At 35.7% G+C, this 27,156-nt stretch overlaps 3 protein-coding genes and 1 long non-coding RNA gene across 25 annotated transcripts in view; 1 reads left to right on the top strand and 3 right to left on the bottom strand.

Moving 5' to 3' along the window:
• Window positions 1–306: 306 nt before the first annotated feature.
• Window positions 307–1,823, bottom strand: LOC149673752 (uncharacterized). Its single transcript, XR_016367026.1, has 3 exons — window positions 1,557–1,823; window positions 1,016–1,212; window positions 307–442 (listed from the first exon to the last, which is right to left on the bottom strand). It is a non-coding gene; the product is annotated as an uncharacterized LOC149673752 (long non-coding RNA).
• Window positions 1,824–5,794: 3,971 nt separating this feature from the next.
• Window positions 5,795–20,215, bottom strand: LOC149673751 (uncharacterized). Of its 2 annotated transcripts, none has more exons than XR_016366911.1 (3): window positions 19,836–20,215; window positions 18,572–18,653; window positions 5,795–6,011 (listed from the first exon to the last, which is right to left on the bottom strand). XR_016366911.1 is itself a non-coding variant. In XM_089839493.1 (3 exons), exons 1-3 carry the CDS (start codon window positions 20,069–20,071, stop codon window positions 5,817–5,819), a joined length of 336 nt encoding a protein of 111 aa, XP_089695619.1. In that variant the 5' UTR covers window positions 20,072–20,215; the 3' UTR covers window positions 5,795–5,816. The 2 variants fall into 2 exon arrangements, 1 of the variants encoding a protein (XP_089695619.1); XM_089839493.1 differs by lacking the exon at window positions 18,572–18,653 and having other exon boundaries at window positions 19,836–19,966; window positions 20,062–20,215.
• A 621-nt stretch (window positions 20,216–20,836) lies between these two features.
• The window catches only part of LOC149673749 (fibroblast growth factor receptor 4-like), a 32,632-nt gene continuing 26,312 nt past the window's right edge, over window positions 20,837–27,156 (bottom strand). For 3 of the 21 annotated variants that reach the window (XM_089839466.1, XM_089839445.1, XM_089839467.1), the window contains 4 exons: window positions 24,311–27,143; window positions 23,348–24,115; window positions 22,784–23,286; window positions 20,837–22,684 (listed from right to left, as the gene is read on the bottom strand). In XM_089839466.1, coding sequence (XP_089695592.1) covers window positions 27,033–27,143 — 111 coding nt within the window. In that variant the 3' untranslated portion in view covers window positions 20,837–22,684; window positions 22,784–23,286; window positions 23,348–24,115; window positions 24,311–27,032. The remainder of the gene's footprint in view (window positions 22,685–22,783; window positions 23,287–23,347; window positions 24,116–24,310; window positions 27,144–27,156) is intronic. The other 18 variants (XM_089839450.1, XM_089839455.1, XM_089839456.1 and 15 more) reach the window with 18 other exon arrangements.
• On the top strand, window positions 24,843–25,337 carry Dim1 (thioredoxin-like protein Dim1). The gene has a single exon (XM_089839492.1). The coding sequence runs from the start codon at window positions 24,843–24,845 to the stop codon at window positions 25,269–25,271; it is 429 nt and encodes a 142-aa protein (XP_089695618.1). The 3' UTR covers window positions 25,272–25,337.

Here is a 27,156-nt window from a genome sequence, read left to right as displayed (position 1 = left end):
GCTTAATATTTAGTGCAATTCTTACATTATAGTTATGGGAATATTTTACTTGGTTTTTTTTTTCAATTATTATTTTGCTAGGACCTTAAAGTAGCCCTTGAATTCTGATTTGGCTTAATATTTAGTGTTATTTTTAAATTTTGTTTTCGGGAATATTTTACAAAGTTTTTCTTCAATAATTTACGGAAACAAATCCATAGATTAAAATTATTTTTTTGTTAGGCCCCTCTAATTCTTACTAATATTTGTTATTAATATATATTCATTTTTAGACGCGATGACGTTCTTGGATATTCTGTTGCTGGAGAAGTTTCCTACCAGATGATTTCAACCTTTGTAAGAGACGCTCATTCCAGATGACTTCGTCCTTGGATTTGCGATACAAGATGTTTTCAACCTGTGGTGGCCATGCAATACAAAGATGCGATGAACATCAGCGAATCTAGAAAATTCAAATTTTTATTACAATTATATTTGCAACTACTTAATTTCTTTTTACACGTTAAAACTTCAATTTACGGGACACTTTATGTTATTTTTTGTTGAAATTTTTGTAAACACCCTACTTTACTTTTTGTTCAATAAATTATGCCTTAAACCACTTTTTTTGTTTTCTTAAAAATTATTTGATTAAGAGGGAAGGTTTGAATTTTTTAGCTCTAAACAGATAGCCTATTTTTTGAGGACCCCTTTTTAGGCTTCTTTTAGCGTACACATCAAAAAATAAAACGATTCAATTGTTTTGGAAAAAAATTAGCCTAAAACAAGCTTAAAAAAGTAAAAAAGCCTAAAAACGGTCTCAAAATACTACCCCTAAGTCCAGACCCTAAAAAATTCAAGCCATCCCCCATATCGAAACTATTTTAAGAAAACAAAGAACGTGAGGCAAGGCAAAAAATTTTTATTGAGAAAAAAACAATTAAGGTGTTTACAAAAATTTTGTACAAAAAAATATTTGAAGTGTTCCATAAATTAAAATTTGACCGCGTAAAATTAAATGAGGAATGCTAGTTACGGATTAAATTTAAGAATAAAATTAAGTTCATTGGCGGAAAAACTTCACGTTCCAATCAGATTGAAGGCCTCGTGTTTCGCAAATCCAAGAAAGATGTCATCTGGATTGAGGGTCCTTAACATCGGATGAACTTCCAAATATACTTGAAAACGTCTCTGAATGACCAGAAACAGCTTATCCAAGAAAATCATTCGCGTCTAAAAATTAAAATAAATTAATTACAAATATTAAGGCAATGCCTAATTTTAAAATAAGTGCTACTTTAAGCCTAACAAAATAATAATTTACCGAAATAATCCCATATATTTAAATAATTAGCAAAATACTGGCGATATATTGCTAAGAAATTTTTTTTTAATAATCTAAGTTAAATTTCTTAAGCCTTGTTCAAATGTCTTAACCTCATGATCGTGGTTTATTTAATTTTAATTCAAAATTATTATTTAATAGGCTGAATTTACGTAAATAATAATGATTAACTTCCTGTTTCATTAAAACTACTTTATTTATTAAAACAATAAGCTATTTAAAAAAGGCTTACATTTTCTGCGCATTGAAAAGTTTGTTCATTCCAACATGACCTCGCTGAATCGATTCCAAAAGAACATTCAATAGCGGAAAAGAGCTCTAGATTCTGGATTTATTCCTTGACGGCGAAAAGGAAAATGGCTTATCGACGGCGAAAGGCCTGATTTCCAAGAGCTGAGCAGGAAACAATCTTGACTCCACGATGCCAATCGAAGAAAGAAATTTCAGCCGGTTACTCAAGAGCAAAGTCCTCTCCCGCAAGATTTACGCCCACACGACGTTAAAAGCAGACGACACTAATTGGAGTAATACCGTTTTTCCTATGGCCTATTCCATGGAGTAATTTTCTTGGAGCGAGAAGGAAACTTTCTTTAAAATTCCATAAAATTTGGTGTCTCCTACAATAATGCTCCATACCTTCCATTGTACTTTTCCATGGAGTAGTTTTTAAGGAGCGAAAGTGAAAGTTTCCCTAAAATTTGGTGTCTCCAACAATATTGCTCCATACGTTCCATTGTCCTTTTCCATGGAGTAATTTCTTTGGAGCGAAAATTACCTCATGGAATAGGCCTACGGAAAAACGGTTGAATTTACACCAATTAGTGTCGTCTGCTTTGAGGGTGTAAATCTTGCGGGTGAGAACTTTGCTCTTGAGTAACCGGCCGAAATTTCTTTCTTATATTGGCATCGTGGAGTCAAGAACGTTTCCTGCTCAGCTCTTGGAAATCAGGCCTTTCGCCGTCGATCAGCCATTTTTATTTTCGCCGTCAAGGAATAAATCCAGAATCTAGAGCTCTTTTCCGCCATTGAATGTTCTTTTGGAATCGATTCAGCGAATTCATGTTGGAATGAACAAACTTGTTAATGCGCAGCAAATGTAAGCCTTTTTAAATAGCTTATTGTTTTAATAAATTAAGTAGTTTTAATGATACAGGCAGTTAATTATTATTATTTACGTAAATTCAGTCTATTAAATAATAATTTAGAATTAAAATTAAATAAACGACGACAACGAGGTTAAGACATTTGAACAAGGCTTAAGAAATTTAACTTAGATTATTAAAAAAAATTTCTTAGCAATATATCGCCAGTATTTTGCTAATTATTTAAATATATGGGATTATTTCGGTAAATTATTATTTTGTTAGGCTTATAGTAGCACTTATTTTAAAATTAGGCATTGCCTTAGTATTTGTAATTAATTTATTTTAATTTTTATGCTCGAATGATTTTCTTGGATAAGCGGTTGCTGGTCATTCAGAGACGTTTTCAAGTAGACTTGGAAGTTCATCCGATGTTAAGGACCCTCAATCCAGATGACATCTTTCTTGGATTTGCGAAACACGAGGCCTTCAATCTGATCGGAACGTGAAGTTTTTCCGCCAATGAACTTAATTTTATTCTTAAATTTAATCCGTAACTAGCCTACCTCATTTAATTTTACGCGGTCAAATTTTAATTTATGGAACACTTCAAATATTTTTTTGTACAAAATTTTTGTAAACACCTTAATTGTTTTTTTCTCAATAAAAAATTTTTGCCTTGCCTCACGTTCTTTGTTTTCTTAAAAAAGTTTCGATATGGGGGATGGCTTGAATTTTTTAGGGTCTGGACTTAGGGTAGTATTTTTGAGACCCTTTTTAGGCTTTTTTTTACTTTTTTAAACAATTTAAGCTTGTTTTAGACTAATTTTTTTCCAAAACAATTGAATCGTTTTATTTTTTGAATCGTTTTATTTTTTGATGTGTAAGGTAAAAGAAGCCAAAACAATTGAATCGTTTTATTTTTTGAATCGTTTTATTTTTTGATGTGTAAGGTAAAAGAAGCCTAAAAAAGGGTCCTCAAAAAATAGGCTATCTGTTTAGAGCTAAAAAATTCAAACCTTCCCTCTTAATCAAATAACTTTTAAGAAAACAAAAAAAGTGGTTTAAGGAATAATTTATTGAACAAAAAGTAAAAAAGTAAGGTGTTTACAAAAATTTCAACAAAAAATAACATAAAGTGTCCCGTAAATTGAAGTTTTAACGTGTAAAAAGAAATTAAGTAGTTGCAAATATAATTGTAATAAAAATTTGAATTTTCTAGATTCGCTGATGTTCATCGCATCTTTGTATTGCATGGCCACCACAGGTTGAAAACATCTTGTATCGCAAATCCAAGGACGAAGTCATCTGGAATGAGCGTCTCTTACAAAGGTTGAAATCATCGGGTAGGAAACTTCTCCGAATGACCAGCAACAGAATATCCAAGAACGTCATCGCGTCTAAAAATGAATATATATTAATAACAAATATTAGTAAGAATTAGAGGGGCCTAACAAAAAAATAATTTTAATCTATGGATTTGTTTCCGTAAATTATTGAAGAAAAACTTTGTAAAATATTCCCGAAAACAAAATTTAAAAATCACATTAAATATTAAGCCAAATCAGAATTCAAGGGCTACTTTAAGGTCCTAGCAAAATAATAATTTAAAAAAAAAACCAAGTAAAATATTCCCATAACTATAATGTAAGAATTGCACTAAATATTAAGCAATTTCCATATCAGAATTAAATGGCTACTCGAGGTCCCAACAAAATAATAACTCACGGAAACAATACCATAGATTAAAATAATTTAAGAAAAATTAAAAATCTCTAGCCTTAACTTCGCGTTCGTGGCTCATTTTAAAATTATTAAATTGGCTTAATCTCCATAATTAATGATAACTTATTAACAGTGAACCCTAATTAATTTAAACCATTTAATTTATTAAATAGACCGTACTTCATTATCTAAAATAATTAAATACTGCCTCGAATGAAATTTTAGAATCTAAAATCTATAATTTACGCGTAATAATTCTAAAATATCCTCGTTAATTTAAATTAAAACGACGGCATAAAGTATAAACTTAGAGATTAGTGCCAGGCCCGGATAAATTTTTATAAAAGGTTCAGCCTAGCCTAGTGCAACCTAATCTGGCCCCGTTAAAACATACTTTACTCATTTTAGGTAATATAGTTTCGCGCCGTTAAATGAGACCTAATTTGTTAACAGTCGAGGTTTATTATTTAAAATAGATAAGGAATTTAATTTCCCCTAATATGAGCCCAAGTACTTGATTTAAATTAAGCCTTGTCTAACTGACCTCGTGTCTAGAAATTTCTTCATGTTGTAGTTAATTTTCAATAAATAAACATAATTAACTAACTATTAACTCTATCTAAATAATTTAAACTCTGCGATTAAATAAAATAATAAATTGCTAGCTGGATGGCTTTGGATTATTGAAAGACTTTCACACATACCGTACTAGGCTTAACCTTTCGCGTTGATTTCAACGTTCTAATGGACATTCAATGGCGGAGAGCTTAGAGTCACGTCCCACCGTCGGCGTAAAACGTGGCTTTCCATCCAATACTGCCTTTGAAAGTCTGGATTACGAGGAGCTGATCAAGGAACGATGTTAACTGGTCGCCGGCGCAGAGAGAAAAGAAACCTGGACAAGTGGCGTCCGAGTTTTATCGTATATTCCGTCGTTGGGGGCGCTTCGAAGTGTGACGTGGGCGCTAATTCAAATTAGAGAATACACCGTTAGGCCTATATAATATTATGGACAGCGCCCCTAGCGGCAAATTTCTTCGTGTATTAGATGTCAGTAAATACGTAACTACGTATACAGCGCCCCTAGCGGCAAATTTTTTCATGTTTTACATGTCATTAAATACGTAACTACGTATACAGCGCCCCTAGCGGCAATTTATGAACTATCTATTGCTTTCACAAATGTCTGGAAGAATTTTATCATGTTTTTAGATGTCAGTAAATACGTAACTACGTACACAGCGCCCCTAGCGGCAAATGTGTGAATGCTTAATAATCCGTTCATAACTAGTAAAATAAGAACAACCCGTAACCCCCTAAGTTACCCACAATCCCAATCCCGTTTAAAATCACTAACGAGTTTTTAGTGAGTAGCCCCTCGATTATTACTCCAGACGCAACCATTAATCCCCATTAATTTTATATCACCAATGAATCCCTATCCTTTTTAAAAGCGTGAATAAAAATCACCAATAAAAGAAAATTTTCATTAGTGAATATCCCCTCGACGCGCTGCCTTTAACAGTGCTAAAGTGTTTACCGGGAACCTTAAATTAACCCATATTCCCAATCCTTTTTAATCTATTTAATCCATTTTAAAATCCTATATATGCCTGCTGTAACTTAATTGACAAGAAAAGGAATAAGAAATGAGATACATTAATTCGACGAACAATTTATTTATTCTATAGTACATTTATGAAGTATAAACAAAAGTGTATAGATATAAAAACAAAAAGTAAACTTCGTTGAAACTTGCTCGCGCCGTGTGATATGAGAAGCCCTCTTTTATCACTGAATGGCGTCGATCCCGTCCCCTCTGCTTGGCACTGGGAAGATGACGTGAATAGGCTCATGATGCGGCAGATGCTTGTATTTGTCTTTGAAATTAGAAAAGTTCATTTTTAACTTATTATCGACATAAACACTAGTTATAATACTTGGAATGCTTTAGTTAGCACAGAAACTACAATAAAACACAAAAACTACAATAAAACGCACAAAAACTACAATAAAACGCACAGAATCTACAATAAAACACACAGAAACTACAATAAAACACACAAAAACTACAATAAAACGCACAGAAACTACAATAAAACGCACAGAAACTACAATAAACGCACAGAAACTACAATAAAACGAACAGAATCTACAATAAAACACACAAAAACTACAATAAAACGCACAAAAACTACAATAAAACGCACAGAAACTACAATAAAACGCACAGAAACTATAATAAAACACACAAAAACTACAATAAAACAGCATAGAACAGCAAAAACAGCATAAAAACACAATAAAACAGCATAGAACAACATAAACCACAGAAAAACAGCATAAAAACACAATAAACAGTATAAAACACGATAAAACATCATAAACACCCATTAAACAGCATAAAAACACAATAAACAGTATAAAACACGATAAAACATCATAAACACCCATTAAACAGCATAAAAACACAATAAACAGTATAAAACACGATAAAACATCATAAACACCCATTAAACAGCATAAACACACTTTAAACAGCATAGAAACACAATAAAACGGCGAAAACATACAATTAAACAGTTTAAAACAGAATAAAACAGCGTAAAAACACAATAAAACAGCATAAACACACATTAAACAGCATAAAAACACAATAAAACAGCATAAAACACAATAAAACGGCATATAACAACATAAACCACAATAAAACAATTAACAAACAAATAGAACAATAAGGTAACAAATTAAACTATAAACGAGGAAATAAGAGAATAATTGAATCCAAAAATCAGATAGATAAAAATTAATTATGTAGAACCCTATAATCGTTGCCTATGTTAATCAAGTAGAAGGGGGGGGGGACTTTTAAGAAACGGGGCTTTTTATTTTCTCCCTATTTTACCGCGAGATTGATAGCTGGGAAACCAAATCATCTTCCAATAGTTTATATTGTTCCAGTTTACCCGATGATAAAATAGAGGACTGGGTGAAAACGGTTAAGTTCAAAGTTCAACTACAACAATATTACGTTTTTACAAGTTGGGAAAACCAAAATATTACCTCTCCGAGTCAAGAGGATAACTATTACTACAAACTTATTAACCTAGATATAGAATTATTTCTCTTTTTTTGAAGTAAAAATTTACGAATTATTAAAGCAGTATTCCAAGAATAGCGAATATACTATAAAGCAGACGACATTTTACATCCAATAAAGATATGTCTTGGACACATGGAAAATCAGTCAATGGGGAAAAAATAGGAAATTAACCCAGGTAGCAAATTAACGTTGATTTAAAGTAGATTTTTGGTGCCAATGTTTTGAAAACGTTTCACGTGTACTTCACACGTAAGAAAAACGTTTATTTTTGGTACATAAGTTACCTCAAGATTATTAGGATTTTCTTAACGTCAATAACACGTTTTTACAAAGTGATAATTAAAGCGTTTAATTCAGGTCTACATGTTACGTTTGCAACTCGTTGGGGAATGGTTTTCAATTGGCCGTTTGTTTAGCGTTATTACTGTATGCTTCGGAAACGTTGTTATCACGTTCATAGAAAGTGATAACTAAAGCGTTTATTTCAGGTCTACATGTTACGTATGCAACACGTTTGGGAATGGTGTTCGATTGGCCGTTAGTTTAGCGTTATTACTGTATGTTTCGGCAATGTTGTTATCACGTTTATAGAAAGTGATAACTAAAGCGTTTATTTCAGGTCTACATGTTATGTTTGCAACTCGTTTGGGAATGGTTTTCAATTGGCCGTTAGTTTAGCGTTATTACTGTATGTTTCGGCAACGTTGTTATCACGTTCATAGAAAGTGATAACTAAAGCATTTATTTCAGGTCTACATGTTACGTTTGCAACACGTTTGGGAATGGTTTTCAATTGGCCGTTTGTTTAGCGTTATTACTGTATGTTTTGGCAACGTTGTTAAAACGTTTATACAAGAGCGTTTATTTCAGGACTATATGTTACGTTCGTAACACGTTTGGGAATGGTGTTCAATTGACCGTTAGTTTAGCGTTATTACTGTATGTTTTGGCAACGTTGTTAAAACGTTTATGCAAGAGCGTTTATTCCAGGACTATATGTTACGTTCGTAACACGTTTGAGAATAGTGTTCAATTGACCGTTAGTTTAGCCAAGGAACATGGAGATATGGAAGTTTGGTCAGTATAGGAATCCCTCTTCACGAAATGTAGCAGGTCACATGACTTATTTTCGGCGTTAGTTAGAACTGCGCAGGAACCCGGTAGTTCCGCCTATCCTCAGCACGATACGCGAGAAAAGTGTGGCGCATGAGCACATGCACATCCACGCCGAAAACGGGATTTTTGGGCGACCGGAGTTATAGCGTTACACGAAACTTCCCTATCTCCATCTTCCTTGGTTTAGCGTTATTACTGTATATTTGGGCAACGTTGTTAAAACGATTATACAAAGTGATAACTAATACGTTTATTTTAGGTTAAAATCACGTTTCGAAATGGTGTTAAGTGGATTGTTAGTTTTGCGTTTTTGATGTAAGTTTCGAGAAACTTGTAAGCACATTCTACAAAAGCTTTATTTTCAAGTCTTTATAAGAAGTTCGTTCACAACACGTGTGAAAATGGTTTTAAATGACCCTTAGTTTTGCAATATTACTGTACGTTTCGGAAACGTTGATATTTCGTACATGTCTTGCGTCATAAAAAGCTATAATCAATCGTTATCACCTCTCCGAGTTTCGATGACGTCACGGAGGTATTTTACTGGACGTGTCTCTGTCCTCGCGTTCGCAGGTTAAAAACAAGTTGGGAAACCAAAATAAACCTTCCGAGCCGAGACGAATTTACTTTCTAAACACAGGTCCACCAGCCAATGAGAAAAACCGGAAATACATAGTTAAAATTGGCGAAATATTGCCAAGGTCTTTAGCAAAGGCTTAAGCGTTTAAAATTTCCTTTGTATTCTCAATAAATCTAATGAGGACCTAAAATGTATCACTGAAGGGTGTATTTAACTTTCGGCTCACTGTAAACCGTTAACACCTCCTATAAGAGGAGGCGAAACAAGGTCATTTCTTGTTTAAATCTAGGGTATCTTATTTCACAGACCCAATCGTTTCAACACTTGTTGATAGATGAAGATTTAACATCCATATTACCTAATGAATATAAAAAATGCGTTTACACTATATATAAATGTAGTAAAGCTGAATTAAAAAGTAAACACCAAATTTGAAATGTTAATATCAAAAGATGTTCTTGGAATATTAAGATAAAACAGAGCTTTATAGCTACACAACTACTTAAAGAATCGTAATGCCGAAAAATATTTAAAACATTTCCATTTAATATTCTGCAAAAAGGAAATGTTATCGTTTTGTAAGAGATCTTATCATCCTACTTGCTTTATATTAACTTTGATATGCGTGTAGTGTTTCGATTCTGATGCAATCTTCATTACTCGTTCTATATAAACTCTCACTTGTGTCATTACATAGAAATAAGTTTATCTTAAATAATTTATTAAATATAAATGATATTAATTATTTTAATCGCCAGTAAATAACTTCAAAAATAGTTAAATCGTTTGAAATAAAGTTGTTCCTATTATCTATCGAAACTCAGCTAATATTGACGTTTAAAGTGAAGGGTACCCCTCTTGCCCGCTTTCTTCAAATTTTGGGGTATATACGATTCGTTTCCATTACAATAATAGATAAAAACGCATTCGCGTGAACCGATGGTGGAAGCCCTGCCATTGGGAGGCTAGACGTTTCTCGTAACGCTAGCCGATCACCGCGTATATCTTAAAACCAAACGATAACGATGGAGAAGAAGCCGGAATGGACAAAGACCTGAAGATGGTGGTGCATAGAAGCTGGTGTCAATGTGGGATTGACGAAGAAGAGAAGATGGTGGTGCTTACGAGCCAGCAAGTACAGGCTAGTGTCCATGTGGCATGGACAAAGACTAGCAGATTGTGGTACTTAGTAAAGACTGGTGTTGGCAGTTAGTAAGGGACTTATGACATTGTTGAGAAGTCGATTTAGGATAGAGACGGCTGGTTTTTCATAATCAACAGCGAAAGCCGTAGTAGGAATTATAGCTTATTTAAAAAACATTTGACATGTAATGCATAGGCCTGAGCTATAAATTTTTATAATTATAAGAAGTTTTCAGTTTCAACTCCTCGGTTAATACTCCGTTATTGCTTTTTTCCCTTGTATTGGCATGAATAGAACTCTTACAAAACTGTAATTTTTTCGTTTTTGCTAAATATAAAATGAAAATATGGTAAATATGTTTCGGCATTACGATTCTTTTAGTAGTTGTATAGCTATAAAGCTATGTTTCGTTTCAAAACTCCAAGAAAATCGTTTAATTTTAATATTGAAAAACCTTGTTATCTTTTGATTTTGCTATACTACATTTATAGATAACAACTGAAAACTAGGCTTTGTATTAGTCCTGTCATTGCTGTGATATTGGTTCGGATTGCATCTATAAATGAAAATGCCGAAGCTAATACTGGCAATGTTTCGGTTCCACTTTGTGTTAGAAAATGAAACGAGCTAAGCCTAGAAATAATACGACTGGCGTGGTTCAAAACAAAAACAGAAGTAGTTTTATTACCAACGAACGAGAGAGAAAAAAAAACAGACTGAAAAAAACATGAGTCAACAAGAAAAACTTTACACTTTTAGTTTTGCAATACCGCGACCTCTGTTGCACGAGTCCGGCATTTACAGTTCAAAACTTGACCGCGCTTTCGGTGGTGTCTAACACTTCCCCTTGACGGTCTCGTGGTAAGGGTTCGCGTAATCCTAAAAGTTCACTGTGCTCCTTCACATGATGGGCACCAACTGGCTTCGTTAGCATGTCGGCTAAATTGTCCTCAGTGGGCACGTACTGAAAGGCAATTTTTCCTTCATTGACCATTTCTCTCAGAAAAAAATATCTTAAGTCAATATGTTTGCTTCTGTCGGAAGTAATCTGATTTTTCGCCAAACATATCGCACCTTGATTGTCCACGTTGATTTGCAGTGGCTCTGTGACTAACACCTTCTCTCCGAGTTCAGTGAGCAAGGTCCGCAGCCACACCGCTTCCTTGGCTGCTTCGCACATAGCCAGGTATTCGGCTTCGACAGTAGAGAGAGCCGTCGTTTTCTGCTTTCGACTACACCATGACACGACTGTTTTGCCTAGTAGGAATACGTAGCCGCTGAACGACTTTCTGTCAACGTTGTCTCTTGCCCAATCTGCATCTGAATAAGCCAATAGTCCGACATTGCCTTGTTGGAATGTTAATTTATAGTTTTTCGTTTTCTTGATGTAACGTAGAACGTGTTTAACGCTCTTCCAATGTTCTTCCGTAGGTCTTTCGTTGAATTGGCTCAAGTACGTAGCCGCGTACGCTAGATCTGGTCTTGTAACTCCTGCGAGATACAGGATACTACCCACGGCTTGACGATAGGGTATTTGTTTACTTTTGGGTTCCTCCTCAGCCCAATCCTCGTCAGAAACTTTCTTCAGTTTGGTTCCTGGGTCTAATGGAGTTGATAGCGGGCGAGAATCGCTCATCCCAAAGGTTTCCAATATTTCTTCAGCATACGCTGTTTGATCCATGGCCATCGAGCCATCTTCTTCTTTGTGGATTCTTACTGACAGTATTTGATTTGCTTCCCCTAGATTGTGTACCTCAAACTCTTCTTGCATTTTCTTGCTAAAACGGTCTGCTGTTTCTTCGTCTTTTACGATCATTAGGGTATCGTCGACATAAACACCGATGAGTATTCCGTCTTCTAGATTGTAATAAATACACGGGTCCGCTTTCGATCGAGTTAAACTTGTTTCTTTGAGGAATCGGTCGAAACAATTATTCCATTCTCGTCCTGCTTGTTTTAAACCATATATGGTTTTCTTTAACAAACAAACGCAGTCTTCCTTCCCGGTTTCATGGAACATTTCTGGTTGCTCCATGTAAATTTCTTCTTGGAGTGTTCCATTGAGATACGCTGTTGTGACGTCTAACTGTCGTATTTGCCAATTCCATTTTGTTGCAAGGGACACGAGTATTCTCAGTGACTTCATTTTCAAAACGGGTGCGTAGGTGTCCATATAGTCTATGCCAGGGATTTGGGAAAATCCTTTAGCTACTAACCTAGCTTTGTAGCGCTCCAAGGTGCCGTCAGCTGCATATTTCTTCTTAAATACCCATTTTGATCCAATTACCGTCCTATTTGTAGGTCGTGGTACTAATTGCCACGTTTGGTTATCCTGAAGATGACCAAGTTCCGTTTCCATGGCATCTTTCCAGTCTTTGGCATCTTCTTCTCTCATTGCCTGTCCTGCTGTAAGAGGATCCGGTTTTGCGCTTAGCACGTGATTAGCTGTGTAACACTTTTTGTTCTGAGCAGCTATCCTCTCTGATCTTCTCGGAGGGTCGATGTTGGGGTTGGTCTTCTTTCGTTTGTTTTTCTTCTTGCTTGCGTCCGCGTCTGTCTTCGGATCTTGCGTCGTTACGGGATGTATCAAGATGTCTTCCAGTGGTGTTGATACCTTCTCTTGCTGAGATTCATCTTGCGATGGTACGTTTTCCATGTCCATAACATTTGCGTCGTCTTCGTTTTGAGTACTTTTGTCCTCCGATTTTTCTTCTCCGAATATTATGACTTCGTCGACGTCTTGCTCTTCATTTTGTGAACGCAATGCTTCTTTTTTCTTTAGAGGAAATACTAATTCATCGAATACGACGTCTCTACTCACAAAAACTTTGTCAGTTTCCGGGTTCCAGAGTTTATAGCCTTTTACACCTTGAGGATACCCGAGTAAAACTGTTTCTTCTCCTTTTGGATCAAGTTTACCCCTTTTGTCCAGTTTACTTCGTGCAGCCCAGACTCTGCAACCAAAGGTTTTTAAGTGGTTCAGTTCTATGGGCTTTCCGAACCATAGTTCTTCTGGAATCTTGTTGTCTATTGCCTTTGATGGGCATCGATTGCGAAGGTAGCATGCAGTGTTCATCGCGTCGGCCCAGAAATACTTCGGTAATTTCGATTCAATCAATAGACATCGCGTCATGTCCATGAGGGTTTGATTCATTCTTTCAGCTACGCCGTTTTGCTGAGGAGTACCAGGGATCGTTAACTGACGCACGATACCATTCTTTGCCAAGTAGTCGTCGAACTGCTTGCTAATGTATTCGCCGTTGTCGGTTCTTAGCGTTCCAATTTTCAATCCCAGGGCGTTCTCTGAGCGTTCCTTATATTCTTGGAATTTTTCAAGAACTTCGCTCTTCTTTTTCATGAAAAATATTGATGTATGACGTGTAAAATCATCAATAAAGGTGACGACGTAGGTTGCACCTCCCTTTGATTGAGGTTGTATCTTGCCAACCACATCAGAATGAATCAGTTCTAAGGGTCGTTTTGCTCTATTTGCTTGTCCTGCTGGGAACGGCTTTCGTCTAAATTTTCCCAACATGCAAGTTTCGCAACGTTCGTCTTCTTCGTATGTTCCTTGAACCTCTTCTTTCAACAAGTGTTTCAAGGCGTCGTCATGAAGATGACCCAATCTTCTATGCCATATTGCTTTATCAGACGCTTTCGCCAGCTTTATAAGGGGGGATACGATTTCTTCTTCTATTTTGTAGAGGCGGCCCACCTTCTCCGCAGTTAGGATTATTTCGTCTTTCTCTTTGATAGAAGCCTTGCCATCTTTAAATTCTATGGAGTAACCCATCTCTTCGATTCGTCCAACAGACATCAAATTACCGTCTAAGTCAGGAACATATAAAACGTCTTCTAGCCTGATGATATATGCGTCTGTTTCGGCTTTCGGTTTGAATTCCATAGTACCCTTTCCTTCCACTGATATTGACTCATTATTAGCAACTGCTACGCTCGATTTGAAGTCGCAGAAATTCGTCATCTTCGGCTTTTGTGATGACATGTGGTCAGTCGCCCCACTGTCAAGAAACCATGTGTTTTTGTTGGTGTCGTCTACTTTCCGGTTGCCCGAACACAATGCTTTGTGAGATTCCAACTTAGTGGCTTTCTTTGCTACATTTTTCTGTCCCTTTTCTTCGACATCAGGACACTCCTTTGCTATGTGGCCAAACTTACCACAACAGTAGCATGTAACGTGTCTGACAGTGCCTTGACCTCCAGCTTTCTTCACACTGGTTTGTTTGTGTTGTTTCTTCTTGTTACCTGCGAACTCTTCTCTGTTGCGCAATATAAACGCTTTACTCAAGTTTGCTTCCTCAGCGCTATTATTGCTTTCTTCTTCTCTTCTGTCTTGTCTTTTTTCTTCAACTGCAAGACGTGCCTTTACGATTTGTGTTGTGATGTTGTTTACGTCATGTTCCAAGGTCAGAATAAGGGATTCATAGGACGTTGGTAATCCCATCAGCATGACTAAAGCTACTTCTTTGTCTTGAAAACCATATCCACATGATGTTAGTCGTCTGTGTAGGTCCATGATTCTTCCCAGATACAGTTGCATTTTTTCATCCTTTTTCTTATTGATATTAAAAAAATCTCGCAACAATTGCAATACATGTAGTAAACCGTATTTAGTATGCATATCTTCAAGCGTTTGCCATGCATCTTTAGCCCTAACATGACTCCCAATATCGTCTAAATAATTGTCTTCTACTACGAGGTATAAGAAAGAAAGTGCCTTTTCGTTTACTTTCCTTTCGGCAACAGTCATTGCTGGTCCATATCCTGGATCTATGGCCTCCCAGACAGCTTTACTTATCAACGCCGCTTTAGTCCGTATCGACCAAGTATGATAATTTGCTTTATCCGCCGACAATCTTGTTATTCTGAATTCGTCATTTGGAGTCGTCATTGTTCTTTGTTTCTTTATGAACACGCCCTAACTTTCTAAACCCTTCGTTATAACTCACTCGTTTGTTTTCCGTCTTTTGCAGCAATTTATTAAATAACTTAACGTTAACTTAAACTTCAACTAATTGTGCGCTAATGAAAACGTCGCGAGCCCATAACCTGTTAGAAAATGAAACGAGCTAAGCCTAGAAATAATACGACTGGCGTGGTTCAAAACAAAAACAGAAGTAGTTTTATTACCAACGAACGAGAGAGAAAAAAAAACAGACTGAAAAAAACATGAGTCAACAAGAAAAACTTTACACTTTTAGTTTTGCAATACCGCGACCTCTGTTGCACGAGTCCGGCATTTACAGTTCAAAACTTGACCGCGCTTTCGGTGGTGTCTAACACTTTGAGAACACCAGTTAAATAATTACACACGTTCAACTAAATCATTTCACACGTTCAATTTACTTATTAAAAACGTCTAATTAAACAAATTTATACGTTCAATTAACTTATTTCACACGTTCAATTATTGTCTTTAACATTTTTAATTAACGTCTTATCACACGTAAAATTAAACTATTTCGCACGCTCAAATATCTTATTAGACGCCTTCAGTTAACGAATTTTACACTTGAAATGACTTATTAAACGCGTTCAAATTATTTAAAACACAGGTTCAATTAACTTATTAAACACGTGTAATTTTCTTCTTAAACACGTGTAATTTACTTATTAAACACGTGTCATTTACTTGTTAAACACGTGAAATTTACTTATTAAACACGTGAAATTTACTTATTAAACACGTGTAATTTACTTATTAAACACGTGTAATTTACTTATTAAACACGTGTAATTTACTTATTAAACACGTGAAATTTACTTTTTAAACACGTGTAATGTACTTATTAAACACGTGTAATTTACTTATTAAACACGTGTAATTTACTTATTTAACACGTGTAATTTACTTATTAAACACGTGTAATTTACTTATTTAACACGTGTAATTTACTTATAAAACACGTGTAATTTACTTATTAAACACGTTAAACCAACGTTATACACAGGTTCAACTAACTTATAAAACACATTAAAAAAAATTTGTGCACGTTCGATTAAGTTGTTACACTCGTTAAATTAACTTTTGAGACACGTTAGATTAACTTATTACACACGTTCAAATAACCCGAAAAATAAACCTAATTGGAACCGTTTAACGCACGATTTATCCACGTTAACCTACTTTATAATACACGTTTTTAAAACGAGAAATAAACGAGATTTCTCATGTATTTACGACAAATAAAAACACGTGTGTAAACACCGTGTTTCAAGGTGACATGATCACCGTTTTAAAAACGTTAATACACACGCTTATTCAATGCTACGTTTAAACGTTGTGTCAACGTGAATTTGCTACCTGGGAAGTGTATAACTTTAGGAGAGATATAACCTTTATGTGTTTGAAAAGGCCCAATTGTCTACGCCTCAACTGTTAACCCTGTATTCTCATAACTACATTCACAACTGGTTTGCCGTATAAACACTATTGTCTCGTTTCACCTCAACGATATTCTTAGTTAGCCAACATGGGTGTTAACGTTAAATACCACCAAAGCTGACTTGTGGTTACACGCAATGAAAGTCATTGCGCACCATAACAAGAATGAATCTCCGAAGTTGCAACCCGATTACGAATAGCCCTTTCACTGATCTAATTACCACAATGATGTTTTCTCCTATTATAAAATCTAAACCTTATTATTTAAACGTGTATTTAACTTTCGGCTCCCTCTGAACCGTTAACGTCTCTTCATTACAGACACGAAAATCAAAACCCATAATTTACTTCACCTCAGGTCTCAATTATTTACTCTTTGGTTCACTAAGCCTATTACGGATAAAACTTGATTTAAACGACACAGTCTTGGCCTTAGCTTTCTTCTTGCAATCACCAAAGCAAGGATTATTCTATGTACAGCTTATTATTCTATATTATTATTTTTCTATATATAGCTTAAGTAGTATATAAACAGCCATTTCAAATAATAATATTGAAAACTATTCTTGGAATATCTAAATGAAACCGAGCTTTCAAGTTACAAAACTACTAAAGGCATCGTAATTACGAAAAATATTTCCACATATTCACTTAATATTATGGAAAAAGGGAATATTAAGGTTCTGTAGGATTTCTTTACACATGAACACAAGGCGAACTGCTAACGCGGCGCACTAGTGTAACAACGGACGGACACACACAGACAATCATATAGACTGCTTTTTAACCCTTTTCGTATTAATTTTGACTTGAGAAATAAGATTATCTTAAATACTAAAATAAACATACTGGTGTTTAGGTGGGATGGACAAAAGATCAGATGATGGTGGTGTTTAGAAGCCAGTAAGTACAGACTGGTGTCCATGTGGGATGGACGAAAGACCAAATGATGGCAGTGTAGAAGCCAGTACGTACAAACTGGTGTCCATGTGGGATGGACAAAGACCAGATGATGTGGTTTGTTTAGAAGCCAGTAAGTGCAGACTGGTGTCCATGTGGGATGGATAAAGGACCGGATGATAGGGGTGTTAGACAGACAATGGAGTAATAGGCATTGTAAGTGGAATACAATTTTCCAAATTTCCGGTCCGGAATTTGGGAAAACGTTTGCTCCGATTTGAAAATTGCGAACGCGGTCCCCTGGAGTGTAAGTCAATAACAACAGACTGACACACACACACTCACACAGACAGACAGTTTTTGGGTTAAGTGGGAACTGGGAGAAACGCCTTTGGTTTAAATGGGAACCAAAATATTTTTGGGTTAAGTGAGAATTGGGAGAAATGATTTTGGGTTAATTGGGAACATACTATCCCGGTGCCTTAAGACCATTCTAAAAATAACATCAGTATATATTTTCTTTTGCCTAGATTCTAAATTCTCCTCGATTTCTTTGAATGTTGAAATAGGGGAGCGGTATTGAAAGCGTGAAATCGTATTGTCGACGTTGCCGACGTTGCCGACGGGTGAGAGGAATTTTAAAGGGAGAGTATATAGCTTAACCTTACTATCATAATTCCCTTCCTTATAAGTAGACGAACGAAAAATATCACCTCACCACAATTCTCTCCATTTCACTTTCCCTTCAACAGGGCCGGAAATAAGAAAAATTTCTAATAGGACATGTGTCCAGTGATGCCCCCTTTGACAGGAAAATTTATAGGACATTGTCCACTGCAGAGCGAAAAAATTGTGTGGCGCCTTCATAGTCAAGCTATAAAAACTCCGGAAAAATTTACTGGTCAACCGTCCTGTGACCCCCTTAGTTTTTTAAAAAAATATGGGACATTTTAAAATTTTATTGGACAATGTCCAGTGTCCTGTGCTTATTTCCGGCCCTGCCCTTCAATGATGAACGAAAACTTTTATACAGCCAAAGGGGACAACAACAACAGGGCAGGTTAAACTAAGAGCCTCATTGTAGATGTACGTCATGATACGATGTGGCTAAAAATACTTTAACGTACTTTTTCTTACTCGAGAAGTATTACTACTGAAAGCTTCAGAATATGTAAATCGAGTCCATGGTCTTACCTTTTATGATGGCGGCAGGAGGATGGGGGGGGGGGAATAAGAGAAACGTCCAAACCACGGTCCCCATCTCTTTAGATGGTTACTGAAAGAACATGTAAGGGATCGAAATTAAACACGCCTGTCTTTAACTAAATAAAGAAATACATTTTTTAAATTAATTTTTGGGACTCTTTTACGAAGTTCTCTACCGTTTTAAGCTCTTTGCCTCTGATTGAGATTTGGGATTTTATTGTCTGGATTGTTTTTTATAAGCTTCAAAGAATAAATAAATAAATAATTCCATAAAGCTTAGTTAAAGGGCACACGTTATAGGTTTCGAAACTGTCATCGAAAACATTAGACTAATCGAGTTTGAGATTCAGATTTAGAAAATGTGCGAAAGAAACGAAACCATTTCAATCGGCATCCGATTCATCCTCACAAATGATAGTGGCGAATAAACAGAGCAAATGTGGATGAGAGGGCAGAGACATAGAGAGTTTAAGCTGACACTACGCGTACGTGTATCTATCTACCTAAGTTCCGCAGTGAGCTGGTCTGTTTATTTTGAATGCGCTGTTTATATTGGCTACACGTAGGCGTAAATAGGAGATAATTGATGATGGAATAACAACAATTTTGGTAAATTATTGCAACGGTGGATTAGGATGTTGCGTTTCTTCTTCTATAACATAAGAGAGCCAATTGGCCTCTTACTGACTTCGTAACAAAATCAATGTTAAATGTGACGTCACGCATGGAAGAACCCCTCCCTCCCCCTTCTCACGGACCGTCACAAATTTAGGAACCCCCTCCCCCCATAAGAGTGTGACGTAGTTTATCGACGGTCCCAAATACAGTTTTGAACTAAAATTTCGTTCACATAGTAAAGTTTACTTGGTAGAAAACTAGAAACACAAGGGTTCTTCTGAACTTCCCCAAAATAGGTGTGTTTTAGGCTTGAGGGAATATAATTTTGTTTAATTATAGGATTTTTAGTGTCATGTGTAAGGAATATGTTTACTTTTGGAAAGGGGGTGAAAGTACTAAATTTATCATTTTGACAAAGATATTTAATTTGAAAGTTTTTAATCATTTTTAGATATAATATATTATAACACACCTCTCATTAGTTTCATTACATTTGGACCATTAGATCCAAAGATATTGTGGATTGAATACTGAATTTACAATTTTGACATTGGAAATTAAACTGTTATTAAAAAGATCTATCGACTCTAAAAGCTTGAATCTTTTTAATAGAATAGAATATATTGTAGCATACCTCTAATTCAAATTTCAGGACATTTGGACCAGTAGATCCGAAGATATATTGAGTCTTAGCACTGAAGCCATTCTTTTTGACTTTGGAAAATATTTTTTTAAGAAACATTATCCACTCTAGAAGCTTGGACTCTTTAAAGTATAAAAAAACACGTCAAAACACACGTCTCATTAAAATTTCAGGTCATTCGGATAAATAGGACGAAAGATCTGGCCAAAAAAGCTACCTCCTCCCATAGAACTTAATGTTAATTTTCGGTTCCTTTGAATAATCTTCAAAAGTTGCGCTTATGTAAATCGAATTCTTTGAACGGGCTTCTATAGCGCGAGCAGCTTGCGTCGTGTTGCGCGTGATCGAGTTGGCTGTGTTGTGTAGTCTACTCTGCCATTGAGTTGAGAAACTATTTGCCACTAGAGTGGCCTTTCATCCGCTAGGATATAGACCCAATTAAACTATATCACGCGCTTGAGGCGCCATCCCGGTGCAACTAAGGGAACGAAAAGAAAAGGCGGGAAATTGATTTCAAGAATACCGGCGGAAATTCAAGTTCGTTTTAAAAAACGCAATTCTATTTTCGCGAATTGACTGAAAAAATGGGTCGAAAATGTGTCGTAGCAAAGTGTAAAAACACTGGAAGAAACAAAAAAGTGTCTTGGCATAGGTATGCAGAGCATATTATGCAAAAAAATTTATTTGCGTTAAAATTAAAAATGTGATTATGCTTTAGGTTTCCTGAAAAAAATTCAATTCGTTTCCGAAAATGGTTGAAGGCAATTGGGAAAATAGATTGGTGTCCACAGCAAAATGATGTTGTGTGTGGTGATCACTTCACGGACGAAGATTTTAGAAAAACTTCAAAAATTAGAACTCTGAAAGACACAGCGGTTCCTAATGTAAATTTACAACAATCAGTAGTGCTAAACATAACCAGCAATGAAAATCTGCGACATGGAATTGTGTGAAACTATAAAATCTCTGTAATCAAAAATAATAACATAACATTTCATTTAATATATTTTAATCATAGAAAACGTACAGCAAAGCATTGTCGTATGAAAAACATTTAGAATCTACGGGTTGTGGTGAAAATGAAGATAAACAATGTGTGGAAGAATTAGTTCATTTTTCTATGGTAAATACTACATCAGAAAACATTTTTGAAGCAATGTTCCACATATTCAATGCCAAATGAATTTTCAGGATGAAGACATTGGAAGTAACGCTGTTGTTGAAGGCAATCTTTATGAACCTCACACCAGTGGCGACGTGGTAGCTGTCCAAATTACGGGAAATATTTGCATGGTGCCTATACAATTAAGGTATATTTGGAATCGTTTGGCATTGAGGGACACTAAATTCTTTGCTATGCGATTTTAAATTACCCCATACCCTCAATTCCAACTGAAACCTACTGGTCAGCGGTACCTCCATGTGGGCGAATATTACCTTAGTCTTAGATAGTGTCACCATGCAAGTATAGCCTTCATCAGAACAATCGTTTCTATATTAAAAACACTACTTGCGAATTAAGGTCGCTGAAGTTCATGCTGATGAAGTGCAAAAGAATGATGAAATGAGCAATTTGAAGAAAGTTGTGGAATTGGACCACGGGGTATGTGAAGATGTGTTAAATTGTGCTTGATAAACTGTACTTACCACATAAATATTTGAAGGCTTACAGTACAACTCCCAAGAAGGTCTTTGAAAAAATGCAAAAGGAAGCAAAGAAGAAGGTTTGAAACAAAGGTTACAAAACATCGGAGACTGAATATTGATATTAGGTTTCTTAAACCGATAGGATATAGAAATCTTAAGTCTGAAATCTAGGCTAAAGGAAAAGCAGAGGTTGTTACGCAAAGCAGGGAAAAAGATGTGGCACCAAACTAAGAAAATTGAGAATTTCAAAAACCTAATTACAACCTTGCGGAAGAAAAACCTCATGCAAGAAGAAAATGTTCAGTACATAGAGGAGACATTTTCTCCAACAGCAAAGGAGCTTTTCAAACAGCTGAAAGAAATGGGCCTAAAAAACTCTAAGAAGTCCACATACAGCGCCACTCTTCGGGAGTTTGCCATTACTCTTCTGTTTTACAGCCCTAAAGCCTATCGATACCTGCGAAAAATTTTATGCTTGCCTAATCCCAGAACGATTAGAAAATGGGCTGCGAAGGTTGATGGAGATCCTGGATTTACAATGCAAAGCTTTCAGTTTCTCAAATCAGAAGTTGAAAAATCAAAGCATCCTCTCCTTGTTACATTGATGTTGGATGAAATGTCTATTAGAAAAGAAGTAAGATGGAATGGTAAATTCTTTGATGGTTATGTTGACTTGGGAACAAGTGTGGAACCGAACGGAGACAATAGTGCCATTGCCACGTCCGCTTTGGTCTTCATGGTGGTCGGAATCAACAGTAGCTGGAAGCTTCCAATAGGATATTTTTTTGTGCATGGGACTCCAACTTGGCTCCTGGATAACCTGGTCAAAGAAGCTTTCCACCGATTACACGAAACTGGAGTGAAATGTGTCGCTCTTGTCTGCGATGGTCTTGCTTCTAATATAGCAATGGCTCAGCGACTCGGTGTTGTAATGACATCATCCGAAATAAAATCTGTGTTCCCTAATCCAGGTAAAACGCATTTAATCTCGTTTTTGTTTCGATTATACAAACCTGACGAAAGTTGTTGTCGGTTTTAAAAAAGCCAATGCAGACGAAGACGTTGTATTCATATTAGATATATGTCATATGCTGAAACTTCTCAGAAATTTATGGGAATATTTCTTGGACCTCATTGATAAGCGAACTGGAGAAGTGAGTGGCTAACATAAAATCCTTTCCAAAGTTTTCCATCTAAAGCGAGTTTATGTTTTAGAAAATATCATGGGCACTAGTTCAATTACTGGAACTTATCCAAGAGGAAGAAGGCCTAAGCCTAGCCAATAAACTTACACGTTTTCACGTAAAGTTCCAAACTCAAAAAATGAAAGTGAAACTTGCTGCCCAGACATTAAGTGCTTCAGTGGCTAACGCAATGAGATTGCTGAAAAAAATCGGTGTGGAAGATTTTAAAACATGTGATGGAACCGCGAAGTTTATTGAAATAGTAGATAGGTATTTTGCTAATACGGTTCCCATGATCTATTACTTAACTTTAAAACATATTGTGTTGGCAATCATTCCTACATTAGATCCTTTGATATTCTTAATTCGCGAAACCCATACGCGAAGGGCTACAAGTCTCCTATCAATGAACGAAACAAAAACATTTCAAGGGTTCGTTTACTTGACATGAAAGAACTCATGCTAAATTTAACAGATATAGACGGTAACTTGATTTGTGAAACCACGCGGAAAACGGGACCGCTCGGATTTGCAGTTGCAATTGACAGCATACTGCACTTAGTTGATAAATACGTGACAGCAGGCGGGCCACTCAAGTAGTTAAAACGCGACTATAGATAATAAAGATAATTTTCAGATAAGATTGGATAATTGCGTTCCATAGGTACCTACCTACATACAAATTGTCCCAAGATCACTTGGAACTTTTCTTTTGCACAATTAGAATGAAGGGTGGGTGGAATAACAACCCTACTGTAGCCCAGTTCAAGTCAGCATACAAGACATCTTTTATGGCAAAATTGGAATCAACTGGGACTGCAAATGTTTTAGCCTTGGATAATTCAGCTGTGCCAAACCTCTGCGAACATTCCACAAGCTTTCTAAGTCTACCTTCAATGCCTATTACAGAGACTGATGGACTGGCTATCAACGATGAGGATTTAGAAGACCATCTAAGCTTTTCCTTGAATGAATCCAATCTTTTGCGAGATTGCATTGTCCGCTATGTTGGTGGATTTGTGGTGAAAAAGCTTCGCAGGCTATTAAAATGCGAACAGTGCAAATTCGCCCTAGAAGAAAACGAGAACAACACCGATAGAAGTTTTCATGACTATAGCCTTACATCGAGAGAGTTAATACTTGTCCGTGACCATGGTGGATTGATCTACCCATCGCAATCTGTTGACAAAATTTGCGCACTCACTGAAAAATGCATTAGAAGCCTGAAAATTGATGAAAAGGGTTCCTCGTCCAAGAAAATCATTCTTAAAATTGTGAATCTTGTTAGACGTAGCCTTACATATGACGATATATTCCCAGAAATTAGTGATCACATGTTTGATCAAGAACTAGGATTTAATCATCACCTAAACTTCTTAGTCACAAAGATAATTGAAATCTACAGTGATATCAGGATGCGTAAAATCTCCAAAAACATCTCTGAAAACATAAGAAAAGAAGCTATTCGAAAGAAGTTGACAAAACTAATTCTATTCCAAGGGCAATAAGATTCAAACTAGCCATTATTTATATTTTCTGATTTTATTGCTTTTATTATTTATTATTCATATAAGTTTTGTTTACAAATACAGTAATATATTCATATTTCCCATTATATTAATCAAAATAAATTACCTTTATTTACTGAGGAAGCGTCCACTTTTTTTCGTTTATTTATACATTTCTTATCTACGATTCGAGATGGCGACACCATCGCGTGATAAACTTGGTAGCTGTCCGTCCGTCCCTATGCTTTTAAAAGTGTCCCGCGTACTCCAATAGGCAGGTTAAGGCAAAGGCCACTCTAGTGGTAAGTTTCTCAACTCAATGTACTCTGCTGTCCTGCTGTTAAAGATTAATCTTAAGAGAGTAGTCGGTCGGAAGTTATTTTGGGTGTAGTGGTTAATTAAGTTCAGATTGGAAGAATATCTTTTCCATAGATCAAACATAACTTAAATCATTGAAATTGTTAATTTTTAGTTTATGAACAAGAACTGTATATTCTTCACTTAACGAAGCCTGGATATTTTTGTAGTATCGAGTTAGGCCAAGGCTTAAGTTATATTTCACCGTTCACGGTCCTGACAGGCCGATACACAGCGAGATTGTCTGCTGGCCCTGGGCCCTCCTTGGCTTTGACGTTGGAATATCGTGTTGATGCTTGAAAATGTCGTTTTTGCTACAACATCTTCACAACGGTTGGCAAGTTGACCAAGCTATTCTTTCGGAAGAAGATAGGGTTGTTGTGATTCGCTTCGGCCATGATTGGGATCCAACTTGCATGAAAATGGACGAAGTTCTTTACAGTATTGCTGAGAAAGTGAAAAACTTTGCAGTTGTTTATCTAGTTGATATTACCGAAGTTCCGGACTTTAATAAAATGTACGAATTATACGATCCGTGTACGTGCATGTTCTTTTTCCGCAACAAACACATAATGATTGATTTGGGAACTGGAAACAACAATAAAATTAACTGGGCCTTGGAAGATAAGCAAGAAATGATTGACATTCTCGAAACTGTTTACCGTGGAGCTCGTAAAGGAAGAGGTTTAGTTGTTTCACCCAAAGACTATTCAACTAAATATAGATATTAAATTTCTCATGGTAATTACGTTGAAAAATCCTGTATAATAAGGTTTTAATAAATTGCTATTCACAAATTTTGAGTTTCATTGGTCCAGAATAATATGAAAGATTGTTGTCAGGGAAAACCTGGAAAATTCATTTAATTTAATTTAATTTGATTTGATTTTAATTGGTTTAAGACATAATAGGCATATTATTTAAACACTTTATTATTCACACTTACAATAAATAGCGATGCAAAAAAAAAATACCATTGAAAAACACTAAATAAAGATTTCTCAGTGTAAATACGTAAATTACAAACCTTTGTACTCGTGAAATTATCATCTTATCAAATGATATTATTATTTTTTTTACAAACCCTTCTCGTTTTTATTCTCCAAATAAAGTTCATATAATTAAATATAAACTTTTTACATTAAAGGGAATATCAAACACTGAGAATATTATGATCCCGGCAAAAAAAAAAAAAAAAAAGGATATGACGGTATTTACTTACAAAAGTATATTCATATAGCTAGTAATCCCTTAAAGATATAAACCATAATTTAAACAGGGTTGCCATAAAATATTTTCAGATTAAAATTACTGTGATTTTTCCCTGACCTTTTGAAAGTATATTTTTATAAATTAATTGTTCAGTAAATTCTTGTAACGTTCAACGTCAGAATTACCAGTAAAAAGTTAAAAACTCTAAAAATTCCGTGACATTTTTGGCCTATTTTGCAAAAGTTCTCTGATTTATGGCGACCCTAAATCATAAGTTTATAACATATGTTCCTTAAGTATGACACTACCTATTATGCTGGGAGCTGGTTCGAGAAAGACGCGAGAATTGACTACACGCGGTTTTACAGTCCATCTTCCTATAGGGTGTTTCCGCCAGAGTAAAAAGGGGGAAGAAATGTGGGGGGGGGGCGAAAACCGGTTTTCAGGGGATGTCAACATGACGTCCTAACGTGGCCAGAGCGGGCAGCCGGCAAGGGGAGAGGAAAGGGGGAAGGTAACTTGACGTCACGCGCAAAGACCCTATTTAGTCTGCATTACTAAGCCTTTGACAGCGCATCACCTAGGGCGTCGCTTTACCTCGAATCTATGACCTACGTCACTTCGTGAATCGTGACAAGCTCCAGTTGTTACTGTAACCAGTGACAAACTTATGGAACATATCTTATAAACGTACACTAAATTTATAAGATATACACCTAAGAAAGCGAATATAACTGTTCAAATCGTCGTCCATTTTGAAGAATAAACACGGGGGAAACTTAGAATGAAAAAGAAAATAACTTTACAACTTAACTGTACAATCCCGTATTGTATAATACTGTAAAACAACAAAAATACAATAATAATTAGAACCGATTAGACACTTTTCTCTGGTAAAAGACACTTTGGCACGGTTGTTGTGGTGGGCAGGAAAACGCGAGAATGTTAATCAACGTGTTAATTAAAGTCACTAAATCACTCGCGTTCTTGTTGTTGTTTTGTAAAAAAAAAAAACAAAGAATAAATATATTATTCTCTAAGTCCTAAATTGGAAAAAAATAAAACTTCCGTCGCGATTAGACGTTTCTACATACGATATATATTTAATCGCCTCTGATTGGTCTACTTTTTTTATCAACGCTTATCAATTCACAAAATTGAAACCCCCGATTTCTTTAAGGCAAGATTGTTTAAAGATAAATTCTCGGCCCGAATATTGTAGTATTCTAGTTTGAATTTGATTCAAACATTTATAATAATTCTTTGATTGGTTTATATTATTAAACTTCCGTGTGTTGGAACTCAAGTTCTAGTTCACTATCGCTCGTTGAACTAGAGCATTCCGAGGACGGTGGTGTTTCAAGAACTGGGATATTTAGTTCCAAATATTCCTAAATTAAATTA

The sequence above is a fragment of the Phalangium opilio genome, unplaced genomic scaffold (genome assembly GCF_054372755.1).
Source record: "Phalangium opilio isolate 3A_F unplaced genomic scaffold, DU_Popi_V2 ptg000048l_1, whole genome shotgun sequence".
Taxonomy (NCBI): Eukaryota; Metazoa; Arthropoda; class Arachnida; order Opiliones; family Phalangiidae; genus Phalangium; species Phalangium opilio.
The sequence above is the reverse complement of the archived record's forward strand: the minus strand, read 5'-3'. Positions and strand labels throughout refer to the sequence as shown.

Coding starts and splice junctions, on each gene's coding strand:
- LOC149673751 (XM_089839493.1), bottom strand. Junction 6,012..19,835: donor TCCTGAAATTTGAATTAGAG/GTATGCTACAAT, acceptor CTAATTTCAAAG/ACAAATACAAGCATCTGCCG.
- Dim1 (XM_089839492.1), top strand. CDS start 24,843: ATGTCGTTTTTGCTACAACATCTTCACAACGGTTGGCAAGTTGACCAA.